This window comes from Phacochoerus africanus, chromosome 8, assembly GCF_016906955.1.
Source record: "Phacochoerus africanus isolate WHEZ1 chromosome 8, ROS_Pafr_v1, whole genome shotgun sequence".
In the NCBI taxonomy this organism is placed as follows: Eukaryota; Metazoa; Chordata; class Mammalia; order Artiodactyla; family Suidae; genus Phacochoerus; species Phacochoerus africanus.
In genome coordinates, this window is record NC_062551.1 from 72,375,715 (window position 1) to 72,396,915 (window position 21,201).

The following is a 21,201-nucleotide window of genomic DNA, read 5'->3' on the forward strand; positions in this document are numbered from 1 at the left end:
CTGACACTGCCTAGTATTCCATGGTGTGGCTATATCACACTTCTTAGCCGTTTAGACCTTTAGACTAAACCACTTGGACGCATTGTCTCTTTCCAGGTTTTCGGAAACAAACTGGTAGTAAACATTGCTGCAACTGCCCCCTGTTACAATTCCTCGGTCCTTGTCCTCCGAAAGGAAAAAATTCAGTTGGAGGACATAGAGCAGTTTCAAGCAGCAGGAGTTTTATTTTTATTTATTTATAATTGTCATAACAGATTTTATTCGTGTCATGTGATAAGAAAGGACACTGCAAAGATTTTTTTGGTTTTGTTTTTGTTTTCTTGTTTGTCTTTCTGTCTTTTCCAGGGCTGCAACCATGGCATATGGAGGTTCCCAGGCTAGGGGTCCAATCGGAGCTGCAGCCACTGGCCTATGCCAGAGCCACGGCAACGCCGGATCCGAGCGGTGTCTGCCACCTACACCGCAGCTCAGGGCAACGCCGGATCCTCAACCTGCTGAGCGACACCGGGAATCGAACCTGCAACCTCATGGTTCCTAGTTGGATTTGCTAACCACTGAACTACACCGGGAACTCCAGCAGGGGTTTTATTGAGCAAAGCAAGCTAAATTATGTTCCCCGAGGGGAGAGAGTGGGCTGTCTGTTGGGAAGGAGAAGCAGCCCAGCAGTGAGGGGAGGGCTGGGTTTTCAGAACAGTGGAAAGTGCCTCCCTGTGTCCTGCATCATTGGATTGACAAGGTCATTGAGAGCTTAAGTTATATAACTTTTCTCCTTGGGCACAGATGCTTTCACCCATCAGCACCCAAGGGAAACCCACCGGGGGAGCAAAAACCGCAATGCTAATGGATTATAAATACGGCATAACGAACCTTGGTGGTTTCGGGCCTCCGTTTAGGTCTTGGAGCACGTGCACAGACAGGTGCTGGCAGTTTGAAAAACCCATCTGTGGTTTTGCCCATCTCCTTGGGTCTGATAAGGCTGGGAATTTAGTGGTTCTTAACCACAAAAGGGAGGATCCCTGGGCGTGTCTTGGTCAGCGTCAAGGCGAGGGGGGAGAAAGATGCCTCTGCCCGGGATGAGGTGGGACCCGTTCATGTCTGACTAGCTTCCTAACACCTCCTTTCTGCATAAGTGATTCTCTGTGATAGATTCAAGAAGGATGGTTGACCCCACAAAATTTTACATATGGTTAGATGTTACCAAGATGCCTGTCCCATTCCCTTTTTCTTTTTCCCCAGCAGATCTCAGCTGAGAGGGAAGTAGTTGGATATAATCCCTAATTCCAAAAGCAAAAGGGACATAGATTGGCCTGAAAAGCAGTTGAGTGGGATGGAGTGGGCCGGCAGGTCTGTATTTTAAAGGGAAATTTCTTTAAGTCAAATAAACCTCTCCAAGAATCAGGCGAGGAGTTGAGGCAGGCTGCAAAATTACCAGTGTGTTTCCACTAACACACTAACTCCATCCAACAACGCAGAGGACGAGGACGCCAGAGTCCGCAGATTGGCTCCTTGTTCCTAGGTTGCCAGGGCTGGCTTGCTATTGTCTTGCAAATTGCTGTGCAAGGTTGACTTAGATAAGGCCGTGCCTGGGACTCAGTTTCAAAGTATTTCTTGCTGTAGGAAAAACCCCCAAGGGTCTGACTCTCTTACTAAGAAATAACTCCTTGCCTATGTCATCATCGAAGGATAGAACAATTTTTGTTTGTTTGTTTGTTTTTAGGGCTGCACCTGCAGCATATGGAAGTTCCCAGGCTAGGGGTTGAATCGGAGTTACAGCAGCTGGCCTATGCCACAGCCACAGCCACAGCAAGAACACTTTTAATTTTAAGTTGGAGAGACACATTCTGGGTTTATTACTGCTGCTTTTGCAAGGCCCCTTCCAGAAGGCAGAGTGATGAGAACCCGTGGTTGGGAGCCAATCAGAGGTCCAACATTTGCTTAACCTTCTAGTCCCTCAATTTTCTTGCCTTGAAATGGAATTAATCATATATAGTGCATAGAGGTGTTTGTGTAAAGCAGCCTAAATCAGTGTAAGTTGTGAATAGGTATCTGCTGTTGGTTGGATGCAGATACAGAGGTGCTGTTTAGCAGACTCACAGTGTCTCCCTCTGCTTTTGTGTTCAAGAATCTTCTCTTCAAAGAGACTCTAAAAGTGTTCCCTTTGGCATATTTCTGCCACAATTTCCCAAATTTACTCCTCTAATACAAGGAAAGGAATGGGTTGTGTTACTAAAATAAAATTGGTTTAGGCACAAAGGAAGGGAGTGTTGATTGTTTATTGACCCCCTACATATTACAGGCATTTTATGAAGGGCTTTATAGGTGACATTTTCCTGAATTCTCAAAATCTCATCTTAGGAAGTATGTGATATTTACTCCCAATTTACAGATTGGGAAACTGAGGCTGGCTTGGCTGAAGTTAAAACTTGGCTTGGAGTTCCCGTTGTGGCACAGCGGAAACAAATCCAACGAGGAACCATGTGGTTGCAGGTTCGATCCCTGGCCTTGCTCAGTGGGTTAAGGATTCGGTGTTGCGGTGAGCTGTGGTGTAGGTCACAGATGTGGCTCTGATGCTGCGTTGCTGTGGCTCTGGTGTAGGCCAGTGGCTACAGCTCCAATTAGACCCCTAGCCTGGGAATCTCCATGTGTCGAGGGTGCGGCCCTAAAAAGACAAAAACAAAAACAAAAAACTTGGCTGGTGAGAGGAGTGACCAGAAGCAGACCAAATTTGCCTGAGTATCCAGTGAAGCCCACACTGTTTTGTGTGCAAGAACCTGAGGCCGAGTGCTCATCTTGAAGACATGTTTCTAGGACGTTCTGGACCAGGAGGAGAGAAGTCTTGTGGTTATCCACCTCTGATGTCTCATCATAGCAAATGGCAATCACATCTGGAGGATGATAATATTGTCCTTGGCTTTATACTGTTTTTGTAATTAATTTTTCAGATACCAGGCACGGGAGAAGAGCTAGCCACAGGAACCCACAGAAACAACTGCAACAACAACCACCAAGGGCTGTGACATTGCTCTGCTTACCATATCCAAGGAGATAAACCTATATAAATATATTTATAGTCTATATAAACAAAATATATAAATCTTTATATAATATATAAATGTAATCTATGAGTCTAAAAGATAATATATAATATGTAAATCTGGAGATTTATAGACCTATAGATTTGAACATTTGGCAGGCAAAAAGGGGTAAGTTGATAATTCAGAAATTATAACATTTGGAACTTTAGAAAGTGACATACATATATTATTAATTAAACAGAAAATTTAGAACTGAAAAATGCAACCAATCAAATAAAAAAGTCAACGGGTGGGTTTAATTTCACATGAGACCCACTTGAGAGAGGGTATGTGAACTGGGATATAGGTCAGAAGAAACGAATCAGAATCAAGTACAAAGAGACAGAAGGATAGGAAATACAGAAAAGGGGCAAGAGTCATGGAGGATTTGGTGAGAAGGTGTGGCAAATAGGCAACTGATGTTCCAGAAAGACAGGAGAAAGAGGCAGAAGCAATAATACTTGAATGTATCGTGGCAGGAAATTTCCTGAAATGATTGACCAATTAAATATTAAAAAGTATTTTTTCCTTCTCAATATATTTATCTTTACACACTTCTTTCTATCTCTTGGGGCAAATCCAGAAATTACAAAATAATCCTACAATAGACGAGATCAACTATTCCCCATTTTGGCTCTTTGAAAAGACGGATAAAATTGATATATCTCATGAGACAAATAGAGGATAAAAGGCAGAAGCAGAAATAGTAAATGCTAGGAATAAGAAGGGCCTTCATAACAGATCCTAGAGATATAAGGAGATACTATGAACAACATATGCCTCCAAATTTGGAAATTTAGGTGCAACGTGTAAATTCCTAGAAAAATGCAACTCACTAAACTGACACAAAAGGAAAGGGGAAAAAAATCTGATTAATTTTGTAACTAATGAAAGATATTAAGTCCAAAATGAAAACCTTCAAAGAAAGATAAACAAAACAAAACAGAAATCTCCCAGTTCCTGCTGTGACTCAGTGGCTTAAGAACCCAACATAATGTCCATGAGGATGCTGGTTTGATCCCTGGCCTTGCTCAGTGGGTTAAGGATCTGGTGTTGCTGCAAGCTGTGGTGTAGTTCACAGATGCATCTCAGATCTGGTGTTGCTGTGGCCTCGGCGTAGGTCCTAGCTGCAGCTCTGATTTGATCCCGGCCCTGGAACTTCCATATGCCACAGGTGCGGCTATAAAAAGAAAAAGAAAAAACCAAACAAACAGAAATCTCCTGGCCCAGATGACTTGACTTAATATTCAGGGAAGAAATACATTAATCTTACATGAACTGTCCTAGAGAATGTCAAAAGCAAGCATGTTCTTTCTATGAAGTTAACAATAATAAAACCCCACAAAAACAGTGGAAATGAAAATTGCAGGCTATGAAAATCTTTCTCTTGGATATAGGACAAAATTATTTCTAAAAAATATTTAACAAGGAGTTCTCTTGTGGCTCAGAGGGTTAAGGATCCTGGGCATTGTCACTGTTTCAGCTTGGGTCGGTGCCGTGGTGCGTGTTCCATCTTTGCCTCAAGTGTGGCCAAAAAATATTTAGCAAGCAGAATCTAGAAATACATAAAAAGGATACTGTATCGTGATCAAGTTGTTTGTACTAGAAATGCAAGATCAGTTTAACATTTCAGAATCAATCAACACACTATCACATTGGACTCAATGAAAGAAACTGTAGGGTTATCTTTTTTGTGTGTAATTATCTTAATAGAAGAAAAAAATTAAGCATTTATTCATGAAAAAGTCTCAGCAAATTTAGAATAAAAAGAAATTTCTTGAGCTCAATAAATGGCATTTCATGGTAAATATTGAGCTTTTTTCCATTGATATTTGGAATAGGATGAGAGTTGCTCAATATCATTTTTATTCAGCATTGTACTGATGGTCCTAGCCAAAGCAAAGGACAAGGAGAAAACAGTTAGTATTGCAAAGAGGAAATAAAATCGTTATTATTTGCACATGTCGTTCTCCTGCATGCAGATTCTCAAAGAATATATGGGGAAATTATTAGAATTGATACTTAACAAGGTTGCTATAACATGGATAAACCTTGAAAATATTAGATCAAGTGAAATAAGCCAAAGACAAAAAGATAAATATTGTATGATTCTACTCTTTTGTTTTTTTGGGGTTTTTTTTTTGCTTTTTTTTTTAGGGCTGCACCTGAAGCATATGGAAGTTCCTAGGCTAGGGATTCAATCAGTGCTATAGCTGCTGGCCTACACCACAGCCACAGCAATGCCAGACCCAAGCTGAATCTGCCACCCATACCACACTCACAGCAATGCCAGATCCTTAACCCACTGAGCAAGGCCAGGGATCAAACCTGCATCCTCATGGATCCTAGTCGGGCTCATTACTGCTGAGTCATGATGGGAACTACTTGTATGACTCTACTCTCATGAGGTACCTGGAGTAGGCAAATTTTTAGAGATAAGAAAGTAGAATAGAGGTTACCAGGGCCTGGAGGAAGAAGGAATGGGGAGTTTTTCCTTTTTTGGGGGGAGGGGCACACCCACAGCATATGGGAATTCTCAGACCAGGGGTGGAATCAGAGCTGCAGCTCTGCCACAGCCATAGCAATGTGGGATCTGAGCCATGTCTGCAAACTATACCACAGCTTAAGGATCTGGCAATACCAGATCCTTAACGTACTGGACAAGACCAGGGATCGAACCCGTATCTCATGGAGAGCTGGGTTCATTTCCCCTGAGCCACAATGGGAACTCCTGGGAGTTATTGCTTAATGGGTATAGAGTTTTAGTTTGGGATGATAAAAAAGTTCTAAAAAGTTCGAAGTAATAGAAAGAAATACTTATACACTGATGGGGAGAAAGGTAGATTGACATAACACTTTGGAAAATAGTTTGGTATTGTCTAGCAAAGTTAACACACATACCCTGTGACCTAGAAATTTCACTCCTAGGTGTATACCTAAGAGCAGAGGTTTTCAAAGTATGGTCCACCGACCCCTGGGGATTCCCAGGCTTCTTTTAGGGGCTCTGAAAGGTCAATGCTATTTTCTTAGTAGCATTAAGATATTATTTGCCTTTTTCCACAGTGTTCACATTTGCACTGACGGTGCAAAAGTGATGATGGGTAAACTGCTGGAGCCTGTGCATAAATCAAGGCAGTGCCATTAATAGTCATATTCTTCACCGTCACATAAAAACATTGCTAGTTTCACATGAGTGTCCTTAATGAGGAATTCACATAGTGACTCGGTTAAGACATGACATTGTCTCTGTGAGGATGTGGGCTCAATCCCTGGCCTCAATCTGTGGGTTAAGGATCCCGTGTTGCCCTGGTTGTGGCATAGGCTTCAATTGCACCTTCAGTTCAACCCCTAGCCTGGGAAATTCCCTATGCCATAGGTATGGATGTTAAAAAAAAAAAAAAAAAAAGAGTGTCCTTGACGAAGTAAAGATGATTAATTTTATTAAATCTTGACCCTTGAGCAGATGTCTTTTCACATGCTATATGATGAAATGGGAAGGATACAGGAGAAAGCTTGGCTGTTGCAAACCCACGCTCAGTGGTTTGCTTGAGAAAAAGCACTGTGTATGAGATTGTTAAGAGTCATGAGTGAAATTAAGTATTTTTTTTTAAATGAAATACCATTTTTACCTGAAAGAATGACAACAGACAAATCATGGTTATTCCAAAGGGAACATATGACAGATACATTCTCAAAAAACGAGTAATGGAAAGCTGTCATTTCAAGGAAAATAATGGACAGTAGTTATTGCCAAAGACAAAGTTTGGGGTTTCAAGCTAAAACTGGACTTTTGGAAAACTTGTGTCCACCATGTGAGCTTGTCAACTTCCTAATACGTGCTTTTCTGATGAGGTCAGCAGGGATACTAAAAAAATGGAAATTTTGATATTGTGTAATGAAAGGTGTCAGCATTTGGAAGATCTCACAGCTCAGTAAAATAATATTTTTCAAATGACCACGATGATGTTACAAAATTACTAAAGGGTGAAAGATCTATCCAAGATCAACCAGTGGATTTTAATGTAATGAAGCGCAAAAAGTGCACTGAATATTTTCAGATTTCATGTTGCAACTAACCTTTAGGAAACTGCCACTCGTTGAGTTTTGGTATAGTAGCAAAAGAATATCCGCAATTAATTGCAAAGGCTGTTAAAATACTTCCCTCTCTTCTAACTACACATCTACACATCTAACTACACATTAATAAATACTAATTAATATAGAATATAATTCATCCGGCTGGCCAATTCTGTGGTGTAAATATTCCTGCCACGACTGATTCCAGTCTACAAAGGTGATTACAGAATGTACATCCTCCCCCCATTTTTAAAAGTTTTATTGAAGTATGGTTGATTTACAAGGTTGTGATAATTTCTGCTGTAAGAATGGAGTTTTGAGAAGGGATGTGCATAATTGGCTCTCATGAACTGGTATGATCTGGCTCTAGACCACTAATATTATCCACATTTAAAAAAGCTCTTTGGGTTCCCAATAATTTTTAAGAGACTAGAAAATTTCAGAACCACTGTTTTAGAGAAATGGTGATATCTTGGTACCAGGAGACATATTCTGTGTCCAGAAATTTATAGGAACCACAGCTAGATGCAACATGGATGATTCTTAAAAACATTAACCACAGTGAGGAAAAGAAACCAGATTCAAATGAATTCATGCTATAGGATTCTATTTATTCAAAGTCCACAAATGGGCAATACTAAGCTTTAGTGTTTAGGGACGCATCGTTTTGTGCTAAGCATGTATGGGAAATCAAGGAAGAGATCGCCATAGGAGTCGGGTTGGAGTGGAAGGAGGCATGTGGGAACATTTTGGGATGCTGGCCATGTTTTATTTATTTCTTGACCTACCTGCTGGCTTTGTGGCTTTTTTTTTTTAATTCATTTTTTCTGTACATTTATTTTTTTAGGTTTGTGTTACTATTTACAATAAAATTTAAAAAGTGGAATTGTACAGAAGACATGGCTCTCTGGAATTTTGATTGGAAGGATACCCTTCTTCCTGGCTTGAACCCTGCCCCAACTATGGTCCCTGCTAAAAAGAGGTTTGCTCTGCTGTCTTCCATGTTCTGTGGCTGCAACAGGGTTAATTTCAATGTGGGAACAAATAGTTTCCTGAATCTCCTCTGCTTTTGTTTAAAGGCTATTGGGAAAAACTTTCTCTGAAGTGCCTGCTTGAAATTGAATGCCTTCATTTGTGACAAGCAAGGCTACAGTATACTGCCTCTTTATCTTAAGATGTATAGCAGGCATTTTTCTATGTCAGCATATTTTTAACAGCTACAAAGTATTTTGGTATACGATATGCCACAATTTCTTTTCCTTTCTTCTTCTTTTTTTTTCTTTTTAAGTCTGCACCTGGGGCATATGGAAGTTCCCAGGCTAGGGGTCGAATTGGAGCTGCAGCTGCCAGCCATGGGCACAGCCACAGAAGCCCAGGATCCAAGCTGCATCTGTGACCCACACCGCAGCTCATAACAATGCTGGATCTTTACCCCACTGACTGAGTGAGGCCAGAGATTGAACCCTCATCCTCATGGACACTGTGCCAGTTTCTTAATCCATGGAACAACAATGGGAACTCCAAATTTGAAAGGTTTTTTTAGGGAAGTGCTTCCCCAAGGCATATGGTGTTCCCAGCCAGGGATCAGATCCGAGTGGATTTAAATCCCAGCTCTCCACATGCGTGACTTGAGGTAGCTACTTAATGCCTCTCTGCTTCAGTATCCTCATCCATAAAATGGGTATAATCATGGCATTGGCTTCATAGGGCTGCTTTGAGGATTAAATAGGTGAATACATGTAAACATGTCAGCATGGGCCTAGCACAGCATCACTCATTAAATAGTAGAACCTGATCATCTCCACTCATTCTGGTTGTGAAAATGCAGCAAGGATGATGACTCCTAGGGGGTGACAACACAGAAACCAAGTCCTTCTGGCTCCTGCTTTGGTGGTGATCTTTGTTGGCTTGATTTGCTTCTGTGGAATCAATTTTGCTTCTGAAGAATCAGCTGCTCCCTTAAAGAGAGTGTTTATACTTAGAGTCTATCACCATGGAGACAGTCAACAATAAGGAATCCAAGATCAAGTCACCTCTCCCTGGAGGCTCAAAGTGGACTTTCAGGGCCCTTTTATGCTGTGAAGTTAGCATAACTAACTTCAGGGTGCCATCTTCTACCACACGGCAGGACTGCTAAAAAGAAAAAAAAAGGCACCCCAAACTCAGCACGTATATAACATCACCCCATCCTCAAAACTTTGAACTGTGTCGAGTCAAAGAAACTCAGGGCAAGTCCTTACCATGCAGTATTTCACAGAGGTAAACCCTCAGTCATTCTCCACTCCAAGCTGGAAGGTTGAGACCAAGTATTCGACCAGAGTGCTCACTGGAAACTGGGTGGAGGAGAGGAGGAAGGTAAGAAAAGAGAAGGTGGGCAGAGGGCTCAGAGGGAGACCTAAGTAGGGAGAGGGAGGGGTGAGGGTATTGTTATTTCCAAAGCAAGGGTCGTAGGTGCTTGCATCTTTGGAAAGTGGCATCAGGAACTCTATGCTATACATAGGGGTGTTACATTCAAGCAACCGTCAAGGTCCCTATTATATCTGGAAAACATCACAGCACAGGTGTCAATATGGCTGTGCCTCACAGTACTATATTCAGAGGAGTGTTCTGAGGCATCTGATGTTTCCTGTCCCTAATTCTGCTGCACCTTGATTTGAAGAACATCTGCTCCCCCAGAATGTGTTAGCTGTCAAGGTAGACTTAATACTCCTAACAATGATGTCCAGGGATCAACTGTTGCTCCCTGGCAGCTGGCGCACAAACTTGCCCTACCTGTTCATTTCAGTTTTCACTTTCAAAAAGAACAAATGGGCTCTTGGTGTTCCTGTGTGATTTAAAGGCCATCACAAAATACTTTGCCTCAACTGCCAGACTTAAAATGGAATACATTCATTCGTGGAAATCAAGACTGACCCCCTTAAATATCTGTAAGGATATCTAGACATCCTCATGTCTTCTTGGCAAATAGGCAAGGGAAAGAGAGTGAGATAGAATTGGCAGCTTCGGTGTAAGTGTGGAGAAGGTTGGTGCTGACTTCTGAGAACTGGAAAAAAGTTGTCTTCATGGGGAACACAAGTATTTACCACCCCTGTGTCCAGATGTGGCTTGTGGCCAATTTAAGCTCTGACTGCACGTGGAGATCAGGTGTGTGTAATTCAAGGTCAGGAGGACTGGCTGAGCAATCCCTTCAGGCTTCTGTGGGCAAAGAAGTACCTAGGGATATTACAGGCTGGTGCTACACCTAGATGAGATTGCATAAAGAGAACAGAGTTGAAAAGATGCAAACTATTGCCTTTGGAATGGATAAGCAATGAGATCCTGCTGTGGAGCACTGGGAACTATATCCTGTCACTTATGATGGAGCATGATAATGTGAGAAAAAGAATGTGAATATGTATGTGTGACTGGGTCACCTTGCTGTCTCCTAGAAAACTGACAGAACACTGTAAACCAGCTATGATGGAAAGAATAAAAATCACTTAAAAAGAGAGAGAGAGAGAAAGAGCAGAGTTGGAACGATGTGAGAAAGATGGCAGACTAAGAAGCTCCAGGTCCTCGCTCTCCCACGGAAACCTTAAAAAAGCAACTGTAGCCACACTGAAACGACTATATAGGTGTTCTGGAAAACAATCAAAGGTCTATAGCAAAAAAATCAAATGCACAATTTAGAAAAAGCCACATTCAAAATGGTTGGAAATCCCATGATATTTTTACTTGCCTTTTCTCCATTCCCTTCCCAGCACGTGATGGTGCAGTGTGGGGAAGCAGTGGCCCAGATCCCAGTCCAGAGGAAATGGAGCAACGTCGTAACCTGTCTAAAGCTGCTTGATGGATTGGTCTCTGTTTTGCCTAACGCAGATCTCAGACAGGGAAAAGTGGACTGTTTCTATTTCAGGCTAGGAAAAGCTATAGAAAGCAGCAGTGGTCACAGACAGTGAAAGCTGCCAGGGGACTACAGACTTGCAAGTGTCTGAGACAGGGAATTATAGGCGAAGAAGGCATAGAACCTCTAAGGCCCCGAAAAGAAGCTGAGGAGAGATGCCTTGGGAAATTAGGGCATTTTAAAGTAGCCATATCCATGTATATAGGGGAAATAAAAAGTGTGTGTGTACACACACACACATGCGCCTAGGCAGGATGCATGCTCTTGCTCCAAAATGTCCCAAGAAGAACTTAAACCTTCATACTTGGCTGATTTCAAGACTTAGAACATGCCCTGGTACTTAGTGGAGATTTTTCCTTGAATGGAATTGGTTTGCAAAGACTAGGAGAGATGGCTGTTTTTTTTTTTTTTTTTTCAAATCCTCAATGTTCTACAATAACAGAAAAAAAATAAGACATGCAAAGAAATAGGAAAACCTGGCTTACTCAAAGAAAGAAAATAAAGTGGCAGAAACAGTCCCTGAAGAAATACAGGCAGCAGGAGTATCAGACAAAAACTTAAAAAAAAATCTTAAATATGGTTAAAGATCAAAAAGAAAATCTGGACAAAGAACTAAAGGAAATCAGGAAAATGATATGTGAGCAAAGTGAGAATATTAATGAAAGATAGAAATTATAAAAAGAAACAAAACAGACATGATGGAGGTGAAAAATATAATAACTAAATTGAAAAATTTCACTAGAGGCATTCAACTTGGACAGGAAGAGGAAAGAATCAGAGAACTTGAAGGCAGATCATTTGAAATTACTGAGTCCAGAGAGAGAGGAAAACAAAAAGGATAAAGGAACATGAACCCAAAGTCTTACAGGGAACCATCAAGTTGACCAATATACAGATTATGAGAAAGAAAAGAAAGTGAGAAAGGGCAGAGAGATTACTGGAAAAAATAATGGCTGTTACCTTTCACAAACTGGAAGAAAAGACACAGATCCAAGAGTCTGAGTGGAGTCCAAATAAGAAATTCCTGGGAGTTCCTGTCATGGCTCAGCGGAAATGACTGACTAGCATCCATGAGGATGCAGGTTTGATCCCTGGCCTTGCTCAGTGGGTTAAGGATCTGGCATTGCTATGAGCTGTGGTTAGGTCACAGAAGTGGTTTGGATATTGTGTTGCTGTGGCTGTGATGTAGGCCAGCAGGTACAGCTCCCATTCAACCTGTAGCCTGGGAACCACCATACACCAAGGGTGCAGCCTTAAAGAGACAAAAAAAGAAAAAATAAATTCCCGAAGAGACCCACACAGAGACAATTATAATCAAATTGTTGAAAGTCAAAGACAAAGAATCTTGAAAGCAGCAAGAGAAAAATACTTATCACATAAAAGGGAGCCCTAATAAGCGTATCATTAAATTTCTCAGCAGAAACTTTGCAGGTCAAAAGGCAGTGGGGTGGAGTTCCTGTTGTGGCTCAGTGGTAAAACGAGCCTGACTAGTAACCATGAGGTGGCAGGTTCCATCCCTGGCCTCCCTCAGTGGGTTAAAGATCTGGCACTGCCATGAGATGTTGTATAGGTCGCAGACGCATCTCGGATGTGGCATTGCTGTGGCTGTGGCAAAGACCAGCAGCTACAGCTCTGATTTGACCCCTAGCCTGGGAACCTCCATATGCCATGAGTGGGGCCCTAAAAATACAAAAGACAAAAAAAAATAGAAATTTTAAAAAGGCAGTAGGGGAGTTCCCGTCGTGGCACAGTGGTTAACGAATCCAACTAGGAACCATGAGGTTGAGGGTTCGATCCCTGCCCTTGCTCAGTGGGTCAAGGTTCCGGCGTTGCCGTGAGCTGTGGTGTAGGTCGCAGACTCGGCTTGGATACTGCGTTGCTATGGCTCTGGCGTAGGCTGGCAGCTGCAGCTCCGATTCGACCCCTAGCCCGGGAACCTCCATATGCTGCAGGAGTGGCCCAAGAAATGGCAAAAAGACAAAAAAAAAAAAAAAAAAGGCAGTAGGGTGATATATTTAAAGGGCTCAAAAAAAAAAAAAAAAAAAAAAACCCGCCAACCAACTGAGACTGCATTAGCCAACAAAACTATCCTTCAAAAATGGAGAAGTTAAAACATACCCAGATCAACAAAAGCTGAGGGACTTCATTACCACTGGATCTGCTCTATAAGAAATGCTAAGGAGAGCCCTTGAAGTTGAAAATGGAACAATGCTAGATAGTAACCTGAAACCACATGAACATATAAGGCCCTCTGGTAAATATACATGCACAGGCAAATATAAAAAGCATTATTAATGTAGCTTTGTTTTGTAATTCCACTCTTTTCTACACGGTTAAAAAAAATGATTGCATAAAACAAGTTAACACTGCATGTTAATGGGTGTGCAGTGTATCAAGATGTAATTTGTCACATCAGTAACACAAAACGGGAGAGGATGCAGGTATAATGGAGTAGAATTTTCATTAAGGAGTTAAGTCAGTATCAATTTAAAAGATTGTTATGAATTTAAGAAGTTATATGTAATCCCCATGATAACTGCAAAGAAAATATCTCTAGAATCTATAAGAAAGGAACCGAAAAAAAATGTGTTGCTACCGAAAAAATCAACTAAACACCAAGTAAGACAGTGATAATGGAGAAAATGAGGGACAAAAAGCCCTATAAGACAAAAAAGGAAACAAATAACAATACAGTAAAAGGAAGCAACAGTAATTTTTTAAAATGTAAATAGGTTAAATACTCATCAAAAGACATAGATTTTGGCAGATTAGGGGAAAAAAGTCCTAGATTCACCCACATGCTATCTATGAGGCTGCCTTTAAATCTAAGGACATGTAAAGGTTGAAAGGAAAGGAGAGAAAGAGACATCTCCTGCAAATACGAACCGAAAGAGAATGGAGTGACTCTACTGACATAAAAAATAGACTTTAAGTAAAAAAAAAAAAAAAAAATTGCAAGAACCAAAGTGTGTATTGAAGAAAAGTTTATGAAAAAATAGAAAATATGATAGACCTATAACTAGTGAGGAAATTAAATCCATAATCAAAAACCTCCCCCAAATAAAAGCCCAGGACTATGTGGCTTCACTGGTAAATTCTACTTAGCATTTAACTACTTTAACTTAGTAAAGACCATATATGAAATGCCCTCGGCAAATATCATACTCGTCCAAAAGAAGGCAGTTGGACCCATACCTTGAACCACATACAAAAATTAATTCAGGAGTTCCCGTCGTGGCTCAGTGGTTAACGAATCCGACTAGGAACCATGAGGTTGCGGGTTCGGTCCCTGCCCTTGCTCACTGGGTTACCGATCCGGCGTTGCCGTGAGCTGTGGTGTAGGTTGCAGACGCGGCTTGGATCCCACGTTGCTGTGACTCTGGCGTAGGCCAGTGGCTACAGCTCCGATTCGACCCCTAGCCTGGGAACCTCCATATGCCGCTGGAGCGGCCCAAGAAAATGGCAAAAAGACAAAAAAAAAAATTAATTCAAAAGGGATCAAAGACCTAGATGTAAGACTTAAAACTATAAAACTCTTAAAAGCAAACATATGGAAAAAGTTTCATGACATATGAATTTGGCAGTGATTTCTTGGATGTGACAACAAAAAACACAGGCAGCAAAAGAAAAAATAGATAAATTGGAGGAGTTCCCTTTGAGGCTCAGCGGTTAACAAACCCAGCTAGGATTCACGAGGATGTAGGTTCCATCGATCCCTGGCCTCACTCAGTGGGTTAAGGATCCGGCGTTGCCGTGAGCTGTGGTGTAGATCAGAGATGCAGCTTGAATCCCACGCTGCTGTGGCTGTGGCTGTGGCTGTGGCTGTGGCCCCCAGCTACAGCTCTGATTCGACCCCTAGCCTGGGAACCTTCATATGTTGCAGATGCAGCACTAAAAAGCAAAAAAGAAAAAAAAGATAAATTGGAATCACCAAAATCAAAAATTTTATACATCACAGAATACCATCAACACTACCAACAGAATGAAAACAGGGTCTTGAAGAGAGGAGATATTTGCACATTCATGTTCTTAGCAGCATTATTCACAGTAGCTGAAAGGCAGAAAGAATCTAGTGAAGAATGAATGGGAAACTGTTGCTTAACGGGAACAGAGTTTCCGTCTGAGAAGATGAAAAAGTTCTGGAAAGGATGGTTGATGATGGTTGTACAATAGTGAGAATGTGCTTAATGCCACTGAACAAACTGTACACTGAAAAATGATTTAAATGGCTAATTCTATTTGGCATATTTGATGGTAAGGAATTTTAAAAAATCAACCAAAAATGTAATCTAATAGGGGAAAGAAGGAGTACATTGGGAAAGAGTGAGGAGTAAAGGGGAAAAGAAAGGGAGAAGGCAAGCAGGAGGGAGGAGCACGGAGAGAGGAGAAGGGGACAGGTGCACACCTGACACGTGGTCACATGGCACCAAAACAGCTTTTCTGAGGGGTCTTGGAGGGAGGGGTGCCAAGTTCCTGAACACACTCCTTTCCAAGTACTGAAAGGGAGGGTTAGGGTCAGGGAGTTGAGCCTGGGTTGCTCGGGATGCGCTGGTGTTCTTATTTACCCTCACTCTGTCCAGCTTCCAGCGGCCGGGAGCTGAGGGGATGCAGTAGAAGTTTGAGAAGAGGCATCACAGAAACAGTCCTGAATATTTGGTCTCTTCCAGTTCACTAAAGCCACTGAGAAGACCCCCCAGAGCATTTACAGAAAAGAGTACGTTCCCTTCCCAGGCCATAGACCCGACCAGATCTCCAGGTGGTACAGCAAGAGGAGAGTTGAGGTAAGAGGGCTCGGGGCCCCACACTCAGGCCTGGGCTCCTCCCAGCACTCCAACAGCCAGACTCTTCCAGGCCCAGCTCCTCCTTGGGAACACAGGAGTGGTCTCGTTAATACCTTCCCCAGCCAAGGGACTGCCAGTATCATTTACCCTTATTTCCTGGATGAGCAGATGTCCCTCTAATCTCAAGCTGGTGAAGTTCCCCTTCTCCCACATCCCAGCACTTCCCTGCACCATTTCCCCCATTTCCACACTCTTCCGATAGGATACAGGCAAAGGATGTGGGGAAACAAACAGACAAAGGTAAGTGCTAAGGTGAATGTAGTCGGGCGTCACGCAAGGTACCCCAGTAGTAAGCAATGGAGATATGGACAGTGTGTGCATTGTCTATGCACAAGCTTCCCGTTCTTCTGTATGAAAAGTAAAGGACCAGTCAGCACGCTTTCACTGGTTAGAGGCTTGTTTGTGTGTGTGTGGTTGTGTTCCAGGCTTCCCACTTTTTCCAGGGAGGAGCAGAGCACTCAGAGCACACCTCCGACGCCCAAGACCAGGCATTCGAGACATTCATTAAATTACATGAGAGGTGCGTCGGAAGTGCAGAGATCCTGGCTTTTGCAGCAAGAGGAGAGAGAGCCTCCTCCTGTATCAGTCCTTGTGGGTACTGCTTACCAGGCTCAGCTTGAGGAGAGTAAGCTTGTAGGTGCTCTTCCACGGGCAGCACAGCTGAGCCATGTCCCTTCTATGCTTTGGGTGTTCCCCCAAATTGCTTCTTTTTGCCAGCGCGCTGCTCATAGAGGTGATTTCTGTCCCCCCTACTCTCACCCCACATAACTCTACCTCTGCCCAAATTCTGGGTGGGTGCAGGAAGACATGGAATGAGGGATAGACATCCGTCAGGATGGAGGACTTTAGAACTGGAAGGGACCCAAGGGGTTGTCCAGCTCAGCACTCTCGTTTTCAGGTAAAAGTTGCCGGTGGGTGAGTGTCTTGTCTGAAGTCGTGTAGCATGTTGGTCAGGGTCTAGGCTGGGGGCTGCCCGACAAATCAAGAAATCAATCCAGGAGTCTCCTCAGATTCCTCTTTATCACTCGCTGGTGTTGACTCTTCATCTTACGCATTTGGGGATTCATGTCAGGGAAAACAGTGCCACTTCTCAGTTCTGTGCTGGCATCCCTGGACCACACTGGCAACCCTGGACGGTGCTGGCATCTCTGGTTTGTGCTGGCATCTCTGGGTCACACTGGCATCCTCAGACCATGCTGATGCTCTGGGGCTGGGAACCATTAGCATCAGTGTTCAGCAAACATGCAAATGCATTTCAATACAAGGAAAGCAAAATTAGAACTCACACCCTGGGACTCCGAGGCCCCAGCCCTCAATGCATATGAGACATTTAGCCTGGCTCTCAACACACATTAGGTGCCCTTTCTTGAAGACTTTTGTTGGCCCATCACAAACCTGATGAAAGGATAACCTTAGTTAAAATGAAGATACCTCCTCTGACATGCACAAAACATAGAACCAATCAATTGGATATTTGTTCCTAGGGACTCTGTTCAAATAGTCTGTTTGTGTGCAGAGGACCCTGGGCACAGCAGCACTTCCGCACGCTGCCTCTGTTCTGCCACCTCTTCTGTGTGTTGCATCCTGTGCTTCCCTCCTGGGATGGCTTTCCTTTCTTCTCACCCCACTTCAACCTTCTCCTTTTTTTTTTTTTTTTTTTTGCTTGTATTTAGGGCCATACCCATGGCATAAGAAGTTACCAGGCTAGGGGTCAAATCAGGGTCAAATCAAAGCTATTCCTATCGGCCTATATCACAGCTCACCGCAATGCAGGATCCCCTGACCCACGGAGCGAGGCCAGGGATCAAGCCTGCATCCTCATGGATACTAGTTGGATTCATTTCCGCTGCACCACAACAGGAACTCCTCCCTTCTTAAGCAAACGCTGCATCTACTCTTCAAATTGACCATGGGTAGATGGGGTTTTTCATCCCCTAGGCAGGTGTGTTAGTCCTGCTTTTTATTGTCTGTATTTTATGCTACTTTGATGTTGTAGGGGCCTTGCTAATCCTGGAGAGCCTGCCCATGGCAGGGCTAGCTAATTCCTAGGGACAATAAATAACTCATCCACCATCATCCCTCTCGGATGCACACCAACCAGTCGAGAGCCCATTCTTCCAACCACCTCCTTTATCTCCCATACTAGGCCAACATTCTCCTGCCCTAAGTCACTCCAGGCCCAGGTACCAATGACCAGAGACAGTCTGTGATCCAGAGACTGCTGAAAGTGTTCAAACGGTGCAGCCCTACACTTCTCAAACTTGCCTACCCTACCTTGTCCACGCCTTTGTTGGAAAGCACAACGAAGGTTCAGGGACACTCTCTCTTTCCATTCCTGCCTCCTGATGGACCCTGGGGCTTCCCCTGTGGCCCTGTGTGATGTGGCCTGCCTCCTTCTCTTGGGCATTGTCAGTAACACACTCTTCTTCCAAGGGCTGTCGGCTTACCATTCCTGATCAAAACCCAAATCCTGTGTACACGGTCAAGACAGCAGAGCTGTGCCCCAAACCAAGAGAAACAGCAAGAAAATCCCTCTTGGCCTCTCTTTTTTCCCTGCTGTGTTGCCTCCTCAGAACATCCTGTGGTTGATGGGAACCCCTCCAACTTGCTTTCCCTGACCTTGGAAATACACTCCGGACACCCGGTGATGTGGCTTTTGGGAACCCTTCTTGATATCCGTGCCCATCCCCCTCGTCTCCCTCCAGCATTGTGATCTGACTGATCTATAGGACTGCCACTTGAAATATTGGGTGCAGTCAGTGTTTGGGGGCCAGAGCAGACACAGATCTCCCCGTCCTGCTCCAGACAAGAGGGCGAGCATGGAAATCCACATTATCCTCCCCTGTAAATCAGCCCAGTCCCCTAGGACTCCCTTCCAGCGCCAAAAGATTTTCTTAGGAAAAACACTGAATCAGGCAAACGTCCCAGAGTCAGGAGAACTCAACTTTCTTCTCCCTGTAAATAACTCCCCACCAAAGAAATCACTCCCTGAGCTTCCAGCTGGGGGAGCCATAAATCCTTTGCAGGGGAAGGCAATTTATGGAGCGTTCTCTGACTCTTCCCACAGTAATGGATTGAAATAGACAGTGCAGATGTCGGGCTCCGTATTCAGCCCCCTTCACTTGCCATGGAAACAGGCACTTGGATGGATGAGACTTGAGACAAATCAAGGGAGGTAATGACAGCACACGAGGGCATGCAGTGAGGTGGCTTGGACTCTTCCTGTTCCACTGGGTGTCCTGGCTGTCATTCTAATGTGTCCCCATAGCTCATTCTAGGAATGAGTTGAGTTGGTGTAGGCTGGGGGCCGCTCATACAGAGCGGGAACTGACTGCAGCTGAGCTGGGAGGTGGGTCAGGGTAAGACTGATCAGCATGTCTCCCATTGGCTGAGGCAGTTGCACCCCCATGGAGACCCCCAGTGGAGACCCCCTCTCCATCAGCACCATAGACCTCCATGGGGAGCAGTTTCTGCCTCCATCCACAGCCAGGTAGATGCCTGGCTCGGGCCGCTGACATGTGCACTGTGTTTGTCCTTGCAGGGGCTCCCGTACAAACACCTGATCACCCACCACCAGGAGCCCTCGCACCACCATCTGATCAGCACCTATGATGACCATTACAACCGGCACAACTATAACCCGGGCCTACCCCTCCTCCGCACGTGGAATAAACATAAGTTGCTGTGGCTCCCAGAGAAAGCCGACTTCCCCCTGCTTGGTATTTTTATAATCCCTCATTGCCCCCTGCCTTGGGCTCTAAGGGATCCATAACCACAAAGGGCTGAGATTGGCCTGCCTTATGCGGGAGGACCCATGCAGGTGACCCTGGCCGCAGCTCAACATGAGAATGAGAAGATAGGGGAAGAGCCCTATTTGCCCTCCAGGCCACCTGCCCTCTCCCTGTGACACTGGAGGATGTCGCTGTGTGACGAAGCCCTCACCTGCAGCAGGGTGTTTACCTGGAGCACAGGTGATGGGGAGAACATCACGCACGCTCACAACAGTCATCCATTCCATAAATACTGAGTATTGCCCTATTGCAGCACCTGGAGCCATAGCAGCGACAAAGAGGGAGGAATTCCTTCTCTCAGAGAGTTGACATCCCAGGGGGAGGGGACACAGAGAAAACCCCATTAATGAATAACATAACCAAAGATCCAGTAAATACCATCATGCTGAACTGGGGTATGTGGGATGAAGTAAAGAAAATGGGTGATGGAGAGAAAGTGAAGTGGGTATGTTGAATCTCCTTTAGGATAATTTTCTGGAGGAGAGAGCAGAGTTGGGAAAGAGGGGGCCATGCAGGAATTGGCAGGGAGAGCATTCCAGAGGAGGTGATGGCGAGTGAAAAAGCTGCAAGGCAGGGGTGGAGGAAGTCCACATAGGGGCTCATTGGCCAAGAGAAGGAATGTGGATTTTGTTCTTCCTGCAGTAACAAGACTGATCAGATTTACCAGGAGCGTGCCTTGATCTGAGGTACATTTCACACTAGTCCCCATCCTTTGCATCTTGTGACAGTTCTACCCTTTAGTGCAAAGGGACACGTGGCAGAGAGTGAGCTGCTTGTCACAATGCGTGACTTTTGCAAGGGTTTCTCAGGAGATGGTTCTCACAAGCTCACTGTTCCTGGTCCTTGGGTCAGACAGTTAGGTGCCTGAGAGCTGATGCGGCCACCCTCAGTCAGGTCATGGGGCTGACTTGTCAAGGCCTCTGGCAGTGCCTGGTCCCTCCTGGAGTACATAGGGAGCAGCAGCACCCTGAGGCATCAGGGCCCGGCAAAACCAAAACTCTCCTGAAGCCTCTCTCCCTCCAGTGCCCTGCCTGCTCAGCTCCCTGGTACAGCGGCCCGGGAGGCCCTCCAGGGCCCTGCCTCCCTCTGTCTAGTCGAGGCTGGCCTGCTCCTCGAAGCCCTGTTCACCCAGACCCTGGTTTGTCTTGCAGCTCCGCCTACAAACTACGGACTCTATGAGCGCTTGAAGCAGCGATGGCTCCCACCACCCGAGGCCACCCTGAGGGAAAGCATGTACACTTGCTCCTACCCCAGACCACCGTCAGGTGCTATGTCCCGGCGGGAGCATGCGATTCCGGTGCCTCCCCCTCGCCTGCAGCCGGTCCCACGCTTCTGAGACTTGCCACCCACCCAGCACAGGGGGAATCACCTGGAGACCCACTCCAGCTGCAGAGTTTTTAACCCAGCCCATCTTGGGGGTCCTTGGGATCCCCAAACACAAATCATGATCTGTGTTTTATGGTTCCTGCACCTCCTCCCAATTCACAGATGCCTTTCTTTTCCAGCCCACAAATAAAGCCCTTTGCCACAAGGAG

The 21,201-nt window shown here is 44.4% G+C and overlaps 1 protein-coding gene across 1 annotated transcript; it reads left to right on the top strand.

The window, feature by feature from the left end:
• The first annotated feature begins 9,169 nt into the window (after nucleotides 1-9,169).
• On the top strand, nucleotides 9,170-21,200 carry CFAP107 (cilia and flagella associated protein 107). The gene is made up of 4 exons (XM_047791742.1): nucleotides 9,170-9,506; nucleotides 15,702-15,815; nucleotides 19,417-19,594; nucleotides 20,818-21,200. Exons 1-4 carry the CDS (start codon nucleotides 9,393-9,395, stop codon nucleotides 21,000-21,002), a joined length of 591 nt encoding a protein of 196 aa, XP_047647698.1. The 5' UTR covers nucleotides 9,170-9,392; the 3' UTR covers nucleotides 21,003-21,200.
• The last annotated feature ends 1 nt before the right edge of the window (nucleotide 21,201 follows it).